This window comes from Bacillus rossius, chromosome 1 (genome assembly GCF_032445375.1).
Source record: "Bacillus rossius redtenbacheri isolate Brsri chromosome 1, Brsri_v3, whole genome shotgun sequence".
Classification (NCBI taxonomy): Eukaryota; Metazoa; Arthropoda; class Insecta; order Phasmatodea; family Bacillidae; genus Bacillus; species Bacillus rossius.
Genome location: NC_086330.1, coordinates 75,780,732 through 75,794,785, shown reverse-complemented (window position 1 = coordinate 75,794,785; position 14,054 = coordinate 75,780,732). Strand labels below are relative to the sequence as shown.

Here is a 14,054-nt window from a genome sequence, read left to right as displayed (position 1 = left end):
CATTGCAAACTTCGCTGTTTCAATGACCGGCATGTGGGTGCAGTAATTTCTAACGAAAGTTTACATCTTCACCTACATGCCAGAAACTATCTAGTTCCGTGAATCATTTTCAGAGATCGCCTAAAAAAGTTTGAGCTGCTCCGGCGCCTGGCCCCGGGTGTGAGCCAATGAGAGACCATCAAACCAGCACATGCCGCGCGTGGAACTGAGCAGTGAAGATCAGTTAGAGGAGGAGGGGGAGGGGGAGGGATGTCAAGCGATGCAGCAAGTCAAGTGAAAGTGTTCTTGACGGGAAATTAGCTGTAAAAATGAAGGGCCGGGCTGGGAAAGAAGGGTGGAGGGGGGTAGGAGGCGGGCGGAAATAAACTGTGAACGGGGTCGCCGCGGCCTAGCTAGCATGTCGGCGGCGCGTGGTGTAGGTCACGGCACAGAACAGCTACGCTCACAGAAGCAAAATTAATGAATCAGGGTCGAATGCCCTAACAGCAGAGTATTGGCAACCAAGCATATAGGGGGGACGGAGAGGATATATCCCCCCCCCCCCCCCCCAAGCCCGAGTTAGAAAAGTAATTGCAAAATATCAGTGGAAGCAGTATGTTATTTTGGGTGATGAAAGGGAAGAGGTAACGATACCTCCAACTATCTGTCTGAGAAGTCGCGTCGCCTACGGCTACTTCTGTATGCCCGTATGTCAGCATGTTAGTGTCAATAGTAATGTACCTACGTTTTTGAAGTTGTACTTCTTAAGGCGCGTGATGAAGAAATTATGAGACTGTATTTTTACGATGCGCGCGCACCATGCGATGAAATTTTCACAGGATGAAAAAGACAACAAACAAATAAAAATTACTTGTGTGTTTTTAAATCTTATACTTCAGTTATTGATATTTAATACTGGTTCATATAATTAAGACAAATTATTTAGTGTAAATATTAGTGATAGAAATTGTTTTTATAAACTTTAAGTGTATTTATTTAAGTGAGATTATGTTCCCGTATGCATAACGATGTCAGGTTGCTTGCAAGCTTCCATTGTCGCTGGCAGCGAGTGTCTGTGGAATGTATAGTAGTCTCTTGGCGGTTTTCATGGGAGCGTTTATGAGGTTATGATTCCGCGTGTATAATTTATATGCATTATAAATTTTAAACTATTGCATTATTAAGTTCTTTAAATGATTCATGCAATTGGGAATTTTGATTTAATGCAGTTTTTTGGACATACACCATTGCAGTTTTGCACTGTTTGTCATGGAAAAAATTCCGAAAGACCAAAATAATAAACAAATTGTGATAATAAAAGTGAATTTTTATCTTCAAATTTTTATTTATTCTTTTGATTTTAAAATTAACACCGAAACATATAGGTACCAGAACAGACGAAAAGGTCTGTATCATCTTGCTGTAATATTTTACTAACTACATAGGCTTCGGCCTGAGACGCACTTAAGAGTCTTTCCTACCTAGACCTCCCAAAAAGGTACACTTAGTTTTAATTTAGGTTAGGAAAAAAATTATGTTCAGTGAAGCTCACGACTCATACGTTATAGCGCGGTGATTCGTGTGTTTGTGTATAGAGAACCAACAGTGGGCAGTACAGATTGTACATTCACCAAAAACAAACAAACAAACAAACAAAAACACATTAATGTTAATATTATGACTTCGATATCTCATTTCGCATATCACAGGCCAATGTTAAATAAAATGTTCGTCGAATATTAATTTAAATGAATATTAAGCTACCATTTAGTGTCTGTTTTGAATTAAAATATTTAGTACGTAGTCACTGTCTCATTTTTATTGTTTTTATTTTAAACCATTACACTAAAAGCGACTTGCTGACATAGACGTTTTGCGCGAAACCAACGGCCGCGAGTCCCGATACAGCCCCACCGATTTATTCTGCTGATTCCCGGAATAATTCTACAAAATTGGTAGAATGCTTCCTTACTGTAGGTCATGGATAATTCCTTTCACTTGTCGCTCTACTGTGGCATTGTGTTTGGCAGTCTGCATTGACCTCGCTATTAATCTGTTCACGGACAAGCAAGCATTTCAGAATAAGAAGAAATATAATATCGGAAATATGCTATTCCTCTAATAAACATACATAAAAATGATTTCAAAGGTTTCACAAATTAATATTCTGAAATGTTTTCACTTAACCAGCTCATTTGAGTATTTTTCAATGAATTCGTAGTAATTGACGCAGTAAAAATATAGGCCTAATTTCACAACTACTGAATCAATAAAACTTAAACAGCAAACGTGAATCGTTCTCAAGTAAAGTATTACAAATATTTCGTATTCACAGTTTTCAGGTTGGAAATGTTGTGATTGTTTTTATCAATTCTTAATGGCAATTATTATTTTTTTTTTTTTAGATATATATGTTAAAATACTCTTATAGTGGTTTTCGCAGCACATGCTAAAAACAATGCTGGCATTACGATATCCTGTGACAGCCCCGACACGACAAAAACAACACCACAGCCATTAAGAAGTAAAGTCGTAGTGAAGTCAGCCCACGAAAATTGAACCCCCACCCATTAGAAACATAGTGTGGGTATTATTAATGATGTAGTAACGTAAACATATTTTTCTGTGAAATCATTCATGCTTAAGTTTATTTTATCGTTCTTTTGATAGACATGACGTAAAATAAAATCAATTGAATTGTCACCTCAGTACTATAGATAGCTATACACCTGATGGTGACAATCTGCCGTGGCATTTTTAACATATGATATAAATCATGCAATATTTTACTTACTTAACCGTCGGTTTTCAGGGAATTGAGATTTTCGGTCACTAGATTGCATTTCATTTCAACTAGTGATCTGGAGTTAACACATGAATTAGAATCACAAGTCTTTGAATGCTGCTCATTTCTACAAATTCTTCCTAAGATAACAGACATAATTAACTCATGTAGTTCGAGTATTAGGACTGTATGGTTGCGTTTTAACTTATGGTAGTTTTCCATTATGGCAGTCTTCCGTCGCCCCAATATTACATTATTATTTTGTGAATGATTAAAATTAATACATTAGAATAAACATTTAGCACATTTATTTATTTTCATCATTAATTAAAATTTATTTTAATTATTTACTAAATTAAATTACTATTTTTATATAACAATTTTTATAATATTGAATAATCAGTTTTTGTTTTACTGTTTTAATTTGATTGAATCTATACGACTTTCAACCGAATTCATAATATTACTCTAGTCATTTTATTATTTTATTTATATTAATTAATTGCATGTAAAATTAATGTTATTTTTTTTACTACGCGTACATAATAACACGCACCCATTTTTTTAAATACAGGTTTTTAAATTTTAAATTATTGTATTCGCCACTGAGTGGTCAAATTGGCCTGAAGTAAGGAATGTTTAAAAAAACGTAAATTGGGATGGCTTAGCTTGTGTTTGGGGCCTGAGGGCCTTAGGGCCTGGGTCAGCACAGAGCAGTGTCGAATCTAGGCTCGGCGGGGTAACCACATGGAGACAATAGAATTACGGTACCACGTATGTTCAAATCATGGTATTTTACAAATAACCTTCGTACGCTAGAAAAAGAGGACGTCTGCAAGTGGAATTTTTCTTGGAAGGCTGCACTTTTTTTTTTAATTTAAAGACGAACGTATTTTATAATAACTAATTAAATATTAATGTGGTGTATAATAACATGGGCGAAGATGGAGAGTTATAATCCCCCCCATCCTTTTCAGCGGAATTAAAATCTAAGGTGCGTGTTCGGTACTCGGGCACTGCAGGTACTACTCACTTGTGGTACTGCGCCTGCAGGAAGTTGAACTCCTCCTTGATGCGGTCGCAGGACTCGCCCACCGTGAACTTGAAGGCCTGTCCGGGCTGCGGCGGTCCCTGCGACACCACACACTCGCGTCACGACCCGACACACAGCTCCAGTCTCAGGCCGGGTTCCACTACAACTACACAAGCCACAAGCCACAAGCCACAAGCCACAAGCCTCGCTGCACGCAACCAACGCGAGTCGCGCGACGTCTCTAACACTGCAACTTGACAATGCCAAACAGTACAAACAGACTTCTTCTCCTGTTTATCATGAAAACATTACTAAATATACTTAATAAAACTCTTAACACTGACTGACTGATATACAACGCACAGCTAAACCGGTGGGTTTAGAAGCTTGACATTTTGAACAGGATTTCCTTGTATAATGTAGGTGAGCAGAGAAAGAATTTTTTTTTTTAATTCATCCCCTAAGGGGGTTAAATAGGGCATGACTGTTTCTATGGAAGTTTGTCTATTTTTAAGTTATAAATATGAAATTTTGTGTTTAATGCTACTATTTATAAATAAAAAGCAGTTTTTAATTCATCAAAACTGAGGATCAAATACTTTCCCATTGGGCACACGGCTGGTTGTCAATAATTTTATTTTAAAATGTTATTTTATTTCACTGTGCGAAAGCTATCAAGTGAAAAACGTAATTATATTTTTAAAAAAGTCGTGAAATTCTGTGATAACGTATGCGTCTTCAGAACACTTCACTTCGAATACGCAAGGCGGAAACTCATGCCGAAATGCAAAAGTTGAAAGTTTGCCGATGTTTGCGCTGCGTGTTTGCGTCTTGCATAGTTTATATGAAATATATTTTAAAAGGTTGTTGCGCTAAGTATAACTTCTAACGCGCGTACAAGAGTACACGTACCCATTAGTTGTTGCCAACAACATAGAAATATATAACCTGCTAGTGGGAAGCCATCTTTGATTCCAATTGAACCTTCTCCGGCAACCATGTTGATAACGCAGTTTGACACTTTGGTAGGCAAATGTTTTAATATAAATCATTGCCAGCATAAAAATGGGCAACCCCAATCAGATAACGCTTGTAAAATGTGAATTGGAGCAAGTTGACGGAATAAAAGAACAGATGATGTTTATAAATAATTGATGATTTGGATCATGTGACTTTTTTGTTCAGGGTAGGTTAAAAACTTCAAGAAAAGGCCAATTTCTTATGTGGCATACAGTTGCACGAACAGAGCATTGCGTGGCAAAGGACTTCTGGAATAAATTTTTGGAATTAGGGCTGTATGCACGGAATTATGTACTTTTTCTGCAAAATAACGGAATAAGGTGTATTTTCTTTTGGGAGTTCTTGTTATATTATTTTCAGATTTTTTTTTTTTTACATTTAAAATCTACGAATGTTATCGCAGCTCTTTACAAACATAATTGATAAACCAACAGTAATCAAAACATTAATATTTGATTGCAGATTCATATAACGTAGTTTGCCTTTATTTAAATATGTGTGTGATGAAAATTAGTTATTTGTATTACGAATGATGTGATGGGTAACAAACGTGCAGTAAATTTTATTTTGCTACACAAAACTATAATTGGTGCTCTACAATAGCAATTCAAAATTCGAACACCTTAGTCGCATATAAATATATACAGACCTGCCAACATTCAAATTTAAAAAATCATGAGGTCCTCGATAAAAATTTTCAGGCCCATAAATACAAGTTAGAAATAAAAAACAACAAATGAAAATCTTTAAATTAAGTGACATACCTGTACATATGTTACATGGTCTCTGCTTCAAAATTTATTTCAACAAATTATAGGTTGCAGATTTAATTTAGTTGAACATAATTTAGCGCTGTTGTGTAGTGATCATGCAGGGCCGCATAAAAAAAGATGTAAAATAACATTCTGCTCGTGTAACACTATTATCACTGTTCACAGCAAAATTAATTTTTTTATTGGAAGCAATACACTTCACGTGTTAGTAGTGTTTTTTTGTAGCGACATGTTTCACAATGTCTCCTCTTCCACTATGCGAGATAGAAAAATCAGCACGGCACATGCTACAAAACGCAAAATTGCTTCCTTTACGTGACTCGAGTATTGATGGAAACTCGTTACTGTAAGCTTTCATAAAACTTGTTTTGTAACTTTTACAAACAAAATCTTGGGGCCCCAAAAAATCGTGAGGAAACACTATTTTGGCGTGAGGGCGTGAGATGAACCTTAAAATCGTGAGCCTCACACCAAAATCGTGAGAGTTGGCAGGTATGTATATATATATTTTTTTAAGTTGTAATCCAACAGTTACTTTTTGTCTGTAAAAGTGCCATTTTTATATACACTTAACACAACTACTTAGTAGCTTGTGTAGTGTGTGGGTTTCAGAAACAGAGGTGTACATGGGTGGTGGGGAAAAAACACCCACCCCCCCCCCCCAAATTCTTAAAGAACTATAAAAATCTATTATTTCCACCAACAATAAATTGAAAGAATAACAGTGGGCAAGGTTGTTCTATATACCTTCCAACCCACCCGCCTTTCCCAGAAAAAAAAACAATTCTGTATATGTTTCTAATCAGAAACTATCTTATTGTAGTTACAACCAACAAGTCCTTGGTAGAATCTAGAAGTTCGTTAATCTGTCAGCAAAGAAAAATTCCATTCCCAAATTTTGACTGTTAATTAGGGATATTGCCTAATGTGATTACAATTGGGCATGGAGGATAAATGACTCGATTTGACGTAATTTACAACAATATATTGTGTGGCAAATGAACTGTTATGATGTAATACTTGTTGCCTTTACAAAAAGAATCCACATAAATAAACACTGTTGATAAAATCGTTAACACTGTTACCAAATTTTGAAATATCTACCTAATTGTTGGAATTGCAGTAACCAATATATAAGTTTATCCTTTGATATTAATGGCTTGATTCTGTTGTACATGATTCTTGCTGTTTTAATTTAGTACATCGAAATATCTTAGAAATAATGAAAACTTGTGATATAATATTGAATTATGATTGTAAGTTGAATATGAATAAAACATTTCCTTAACACCTGACAATCTGTGTGTATTGTGATATTCAAGCTTTTTTTATGTCCAGGATTTTTCGACATACAAAAGTAAAACAGCAAGAATCATGAACCACAGGATCTACGTATACAGTATCATGCCATCATGGTATAGGGAAAATCACCATGTAAAAAATGAGTAAACAAATTGAGCACTGTACCTCTTGAGATCTGTTTCATAAGTCACCAGCAAAGATAGTATGTACCATTAATATTTTTTCTCATATAAATTGCACGGCTTTTACATTTATAAATTGCATCTAGTGGATTTTTTCTGCATAAGGACAGGGCAAGTATGAAGGAAAGTCTTGTTTTCTGAATAAAATAAAAATTAAAAATTTTTTTTATTGTATTTTAAGATGTTCTCTAATTAACCTCTAAGAGGGAATTGTAATACTATAAATAGTTTACCATTTTAACAAGTGGTTAGGTTAGTTACATTAAAAACATACTGTGATATTGTGTGACTGGTTGGTTAGGTTAGATTACCAACAATAAGAATAGTATAATGTAGCAAGGATGGTTGGTTAGGTTAAGTTAGCTACATTTTAAATTGGCAAATCCTTCTCAGACATTCAAAAGATTTTAGTTTATTTTTAATCTACCAAACCTAACCTAACAATGAAACACTTTACATTATTGTAATTTCTGTGCAGCTAATCACACTAATCAAACATTACCACTATTTTAAAGTATTTTAATGTAGTTAATCTACGCCAAATAACTATTCTCACAGTATTTGTAAAACATAATCCTAACCTAACCATTCAAAAAGGTTTACTACTGGCAAAATTATTTGAAGTATTCTAGAGAATAAATGAAAAACATATCAGTAAGTAAAAAAAAAAAAAAAAAAGAACTTTCCTACAGAATTACCAAGGGCAGAATAAAAGTATATTTTTCTGTTAGGAGTTCTTTATGTTTATGTGGCTGAAATTCCAAGTATTTATTAACAGGTATAGTGGATACAACATAAGTAATTAATATATTACAGTAATATTTTTCATATTTTGATTGAGAATCAAACAATGTTACCGTAACCCTTTACAATTAACCACATTCAAAGCAGACACGAATTAAAATTATAATGATTGAAATTTCTTGAAATGGATAGTTTAAGCTTGATTTAATTATTTTCAATGTTGAAAATTTAGGATTTGTGTTATAAAAGTTGTGATAAATTGGGTGATGGTGAGGTGGTGTAGGCTACTCAAGCTAGTACCTATTAAAAAGAAAGCTAATTAGACAAATCATGCTCAGGCATCGAAATGTGCATTTTATTTATTATATCACGTGCTTCACCATAGATAGTAATAATTTAAACACTTTACGAGATTAACTTAAAAACTTAACAGGTTATTTTCTTCAGCAGATTTTATCCTGAAAAAAATTCCTTAAAATTGCATTAATGAGTTTCTCTGATTCAATTTGATGAAAATATCAAATGTCGTTGTGATATTATTTCAAATAGATTACCGGTAGTTCACCATTTCGAACAGCAGTTTTATAATAATTTACTGTATTTTTTTCGAATCAAGAAATATTCAAAAATTAAATTAAAGTTTTCTTTAAAAATACACACACTCTAGGAAATAAATACAAGTTTATTTTTCTGAAGTAAATTACACATCTATATTAAATTTCAAGGCAGTTACGCAGATTAGTGGCTTCTGAGAAATATGTATTATAATTTAAGTGAAAAGATTGTTTAAGTTAGGTACGCACAGTTTATAATATTCGAATTACCATTTTGACCAGATTCAATGCATATTAATGTAGCTTAACTAATCAATAATTAACTTAAATTATAATTCATATTATTTTCTAGACACTACTAATCTTCAGAACTACTGGTTCAGCCTTCAACACATGTAATAGAGCCATATTTTAGGGTTTGTTTTCCAAGGTGGAGATTAAAAAAAAATTCTAGCTGTTATAAATGCTAGCTTTCTTGAAAAATAGGGAAGTAGAAATATTTTACTTAAATCTCTCTTTGGAGTAGGGGTGGGGAGAGAACACAAAAAGAAAATGTACACACTGTAGCTTAGTGCTTGTTACATACTTGTATCGAGCTTTACTTTCAACACAAGCAACGTGAGCGTAATATTAGGGCTGTTTTTAAATTTTTTTTTACGTCTTGTGGCTTTGAGTCGGTTGGTTTTACAGCCAATTGCATGTAGTTATAATTACATGAACCAAAACCAACTGTTATAATTCTGTTACCTAAATAATTCAACATTTAACTCCAGTAACCTACCATCAGAAAAATTAATTAGTAAAATGTTCTACTAACTTAAGAGTAAGTTAGTGGTGTTTTTTTAACCTTTATAATTACTAACGTTAGGCTTGTTTAAATCGAGTGGTACTTTTAAAATATGGACTTGTCAAAAATTTAATGCGAGTTTCAAAAATAGAACCCTTTGACTTGGCAGAACAAATTGTAAAATGTAAAAGGAGTAGGTACTGAAAGTGGCCAATTTTACCTAACTCATCACAGCCGGACATTAAAATAATTCCATCGTGGGGAACGAAAAAAAAAACCTATTCTGAACCAAGAGCGTAAAAAAAAGAGAGAGAAGTTATAGTGGTGTTTAATGATGATCTGGTGAGAAAACACCTGGCTCCATCTTCGCCATGTGTATCGGGCGTCCGGTTCTCAGGAGCAAAGATTAGTTGGCGTCCAATTAGGGACGTTACGCGTGAGATTCCTCGACCGCCATTTTCCTTCTCCTCCCTCTCAGCTGGCTGTATGGAGACCGGAGCTGAAACCCATTGCTGAAATAGGAAAGGGGGAGGTTTTAAAGGTCGCGGGGGAATAAAACAGTGGTGTTAAGAGAGACAGAGAGAGAGGGGGGGGGGGGAAGGATTCCACCACGCCATCAAATAATCACGCAGTTTTGGGAGCAAGTCCGCCACAAACCCCATTCCCCCAGCGCAGGTCATTAACATAAAACCGGCTACGATTCGGGCGATGGCGAAGAAAAATAAAAAGGTTTTCCAGAGCAAAAAGGAGGAAGAGGGATTATAGAGAAAAAAAGGGGGGGGGGGGGAAACGATAAGTCTTTTATTTTCCTCCTCCCCACAACAGGCAAAGCGATTCCCACAATTCCCCCCACCCCGCCGCCCTTTCAGAAAACGGTCGCAGCTGTAATAACAATAATAACGCTAATAACCCATGGCGGGCTCGGCTCGGAGGTAGGCCGGCTCCTCCCCTTCCGGCCCGCGGCCCCACTTGCCTCTTTTTTTTATCTTTTTCGTTCGTGCGGTGAGAACGTTCCTACAACCCCCCCCCCCCTCCTTCAAGGACCCCGAGATTTTTAAACATAGTAATATCAATTTTAGACAACCTGTAATTTGCCGCGTGTGGAGATTAACATGCGGCGCGGAAGAGATTCGCGCCAGAAGGTACACGCGCGATACCAGCATCATGATCGGCCTCTGGACGGCGGGTAGGGGGTGTACCACGTCGCATAACCCCGCCCGTTTGTCATTACTTGCCTCGCTTTCCCGCGAGGACTGGCTTCACATCACTTGTGACACAATTGCCTTGTGCTTATTTCGCTTGGATGAGATTATTTATTCGTAATGGATTATGACTTAAGGCATCGTCGGTAACGAGGTCATTGAGAGGGCAGCAAGGTTGTTCGTTTCCAACTGCGGGAGTCCGGGGGTTGACACCCACCAGGAATCAACCCATGTCACATTTATTTAAGTGGTTTTAAAACTTGACCACCGTGGTTTCTATACTGCATTCCAAATAATCCTAACATTTCTCAATAAGATTAAACTTGCGACTCATTCTCACACGTCTAGTTGGTTATTTTCTATTTTATCGTCATTATTATCACGATAGCTGTCTTAAATCATATGCTTTGTTGCACAGATTTAGAAATTATGAAATATTTGCGAAATGCAAAATGTCAAACAAATTGTATTAATTATGAACATTAGCGCGAGTTTCAATCGTTATTAGACAACACAGTAAATACCTGAGAGAGAAAAAAATTCGGAACTATACCCTGGAATGTTCCTCGTTTATTTCAATTTTTCTTTAAAGTGCATATCAAGACGTAATTATATATAGCTACATCACACTAAGATATCTGAAAATTTTATCGCGTTTAGGTGTATCTTTTTCCACAAAGTGAAATGCGCCAAAATGCTACTTTATTTAAGCCTGTAAAATTTCATGCTTGAAAATTAATAAACTTATTTCAATAGTTTAAAATTTTAAAAACATGTTCAGATGAAAACAATGGTATAAATAAAACCGGCCCAACTGTTGAAGGACAGGTGCTGAAGGAGGCTGCACGGCGCTAAATGGCGGCTCCGGGGAGCGTCAGAACGAGCGGCCGGGTAATTAAGAGCCCTCGCGCCTCGCCAGGCGTGCCAACATCCGCCGCAACTACTGCACCCGCTCGCCCGGGGAGACAGCTGCCGGGTGAAAATGGCGGCGTGCCCAAGGGGGGAAGCAGCGCTGGGGAGGGGGTAATTCGGAGGCGCGAAGGGTGCCGTGGGGAGGGAAGTAATGTAAAGAGGATTTTAGTCGACGCTGTTGACTTTTCTCCCTCCGCCTCTACCCTCGCAGCTACTGCGAACACCGCGTACACTCAGCGCCAGATGCCGCGCTCTCAGGGAGGGTTCTGCCGCCGAAACAAATAAAAATATACAGGGTGATCACAGAATAAGCAGAAAACCTCTATGCGACTTATGGTCTTAAGTTCTTCCCAAAGCTTGTAACTATACGTCTTTGAAGGTAGAACTGAACATTTCTACTGCAAAATAATAAAGAAAATATTCAAACAGAACACTGAGCGACTGGATAATTTTTAATTGAACCAAGTTCTACAACCACCGCGAATTCTGTCGCTGTAGCAAAATGGCGGGTATCACCTTTACTTTCCACATATCTCTGTGGCGTATTTCTACCCGCAATTATTTCTTCTGCCTCATGCCTCGTGGGAGACTACGCACGGTAACAGCAGGGCGTATGTAAGTGCTCGCTAATGTGGGGCTGACTTTGTTCCGAGAGATGCGACCTCCCCCCCCCCCCCCCCCTTTCCGAACAGCTTGAAAGAGTAGGCAAACAACGGGAACATGAATCACCCCGAGAACGCGACAAGTTATCAGCAGGGTCAGTGAACTATAGGATTAAAATTAAAATCTGTGTATTTAAAAAAAAATTACGCCAACAAGGGGTTTTGACAGTTACATTATCATTCTCAACATGCATCATTTCCTGTGTGGTTTTTCTGTAGCAGATATTGTAACAGCTCACCTTGCTTCACCCGAAGTAACAACTGTGTTCAGTAAGTTCTCATTTAGTTTACAACTTCAGGAGAAGGTATAGGTATCATCTCCCCTAGCCCCTCTCCTTGCGTCCGCCACTGTATGAGACGTCTCAACCTGGTAGCATGTGGTTCGATACTTATTTGGTTGAGGGTAAATAATTCTTAGAGTTTTTGCCTAGGAGAGAATGGAGAGCAATCAAGTACATTTTCAAACCCTATACGTTTCAGATAAAATATTTCACTCCCAACAAGTAGGGAACAGAAAGGGTTTATAAAAGTTTATAGCGACTACCTACTTTCAATATCGACACCGCCCGTTCGATTGCCGGTTGGCTGATTGTGGGAGGAGCCACCTTGCAACCAAGCAACACGTGACGTGCATCTATCCCAGAAACCTGCGCTCACGTCGTTCGGAAAGAGCCATACATGCCCTGTAGAACTAGTTACTCAACAACTTAGCTTCTATTTCTAGCTCGTATTCCCACCAGAGAAATAAAACGACCACCGTTTCGAAGTCATTTTGCCGTAATTAAATTTCGACTACTTTACACTTCTTGACATGCAACTTCTACCAACGCTTACAGCTAGGACCGAACGAGAGACCGATTAAAGAGGGGAGATGCAAACAACATTGTCAACACTGTCCGCAATCGGCTGAAAAGAAATGCTTAATATAAAAAATGGCGCATTTAACACACCCCAAGTAGCCAAACATGCATTTGCAATTATTTGTTTTAGTTAGTTCAGTTTCGTGTATAACTTTCCGTGGCCAGAAGGAAGCAAATTTTCAGAACATCCGGTCCACAAGCCTGAGAGGAAGTGGCGTTCATAAATGGAGTCACGCTCTTTTGGGTCGATTTCAACCTTTGCTCCCTCCCCCCCTCCCACCCCCCTTCCCAAACATCGCTATCGTCACGGTCCGTCACGCTAGACAGAAGCCTCTCCCCTCTGCGGTTGACACAACTTTTTTTTACCACACGCCGTGTTCTGCAGGCTCTCTCTCTCCTATCTCAATCTATTCCCCCCCCCCCTCCATAATTTATTTCCACAACACACTCGCCCAAGGGCAAGAGGGGTGATTCCGCAGCGCTTTCTACCTGCCGCCTGCAACCCGTAGAGAACATGTCAATTTTTTTCCTGACTAATAAAACCTAACTAAAACTAAGTGTATTTGTTTGGAGGGGTCTGGGTTAGGGAAGACTCTAGGTGCGACCCAGGCCGAAGCCTTCGCGCCTAACTATGCTGGGTTTCAACCATACAGGATGGATAGCATGCATATTGTGCTATGAGGAGATTGGTCAGCCATGGCAGCGATTGATGCCATGACTAACTCCCCTATCTTAAACTCTAGACTACAACTAGCTTAAGTTGAGCCCAGGTGAAAGCTGCATAGACACAGGGAAAACCCTGGGCTCAGTCATGCGGGGTTAAATTATTGCAAGCATTCAGCAGGCAGGTTCAATGCGAGAAAAAGAAGATAACCCAACCCAGGCGGCTCTTCGACATCCGCCCTCTCCCGCGCCAGGCAATCAGCGCCAACAATTTGGGCATCCTCTTACTATAACGATTAATGATGAACGCCAAATAATGGTTACTACAAAAAAAAACTTGCATAAAATAATTTCTCAAAATATGCTTTAACTCACATTTTCAGATTATTTCAGGTTACATGCATACTTTTCGTTTTAAGTCAATGCCCATGGATGCATCAATGACGAACAGCAATAGCTGAATGCGATTGGGATTTCGTTGCGATATTTCGTCAATATGTACAATACGGACAATCTAATTGTAGAAAGTCTGGAATGTGTTGATAATTACAATTTGATATTTATTAGCCTACTTCCATTCCGGCATTGCCAAACAT

At 37.7% G+C, this 14,054-nt stretch overlaps 1 protein-coding gene across 5 annotated transcripts in view; it reads right to left on the bottom strand.

Annotated features, from left to right (window-relative positions):
- The window catches only part of LOC134538005 (transducin-like enhancer protein 4), a 237,887-nt gene that overhangs the window by 173,543 nt on the left and 50,290 nt on the right, over window positions 1-14,054 (bottom strand). For all 5 annotated transcript variants that reach the window (XM_063379005.1, XM_063379006.1, XM_063379012.1 and 2 more), the window contains exon 2: window positions 3,798-3,895. In XM_063379005.1, coding sequence (XP_063235075.1) covers window positions 3,798-3,895 — 98 coding nt within the window. The remainder of the gene's footprint in view (window positions 1-3,797; window positions 3,896-14,054) is intronic.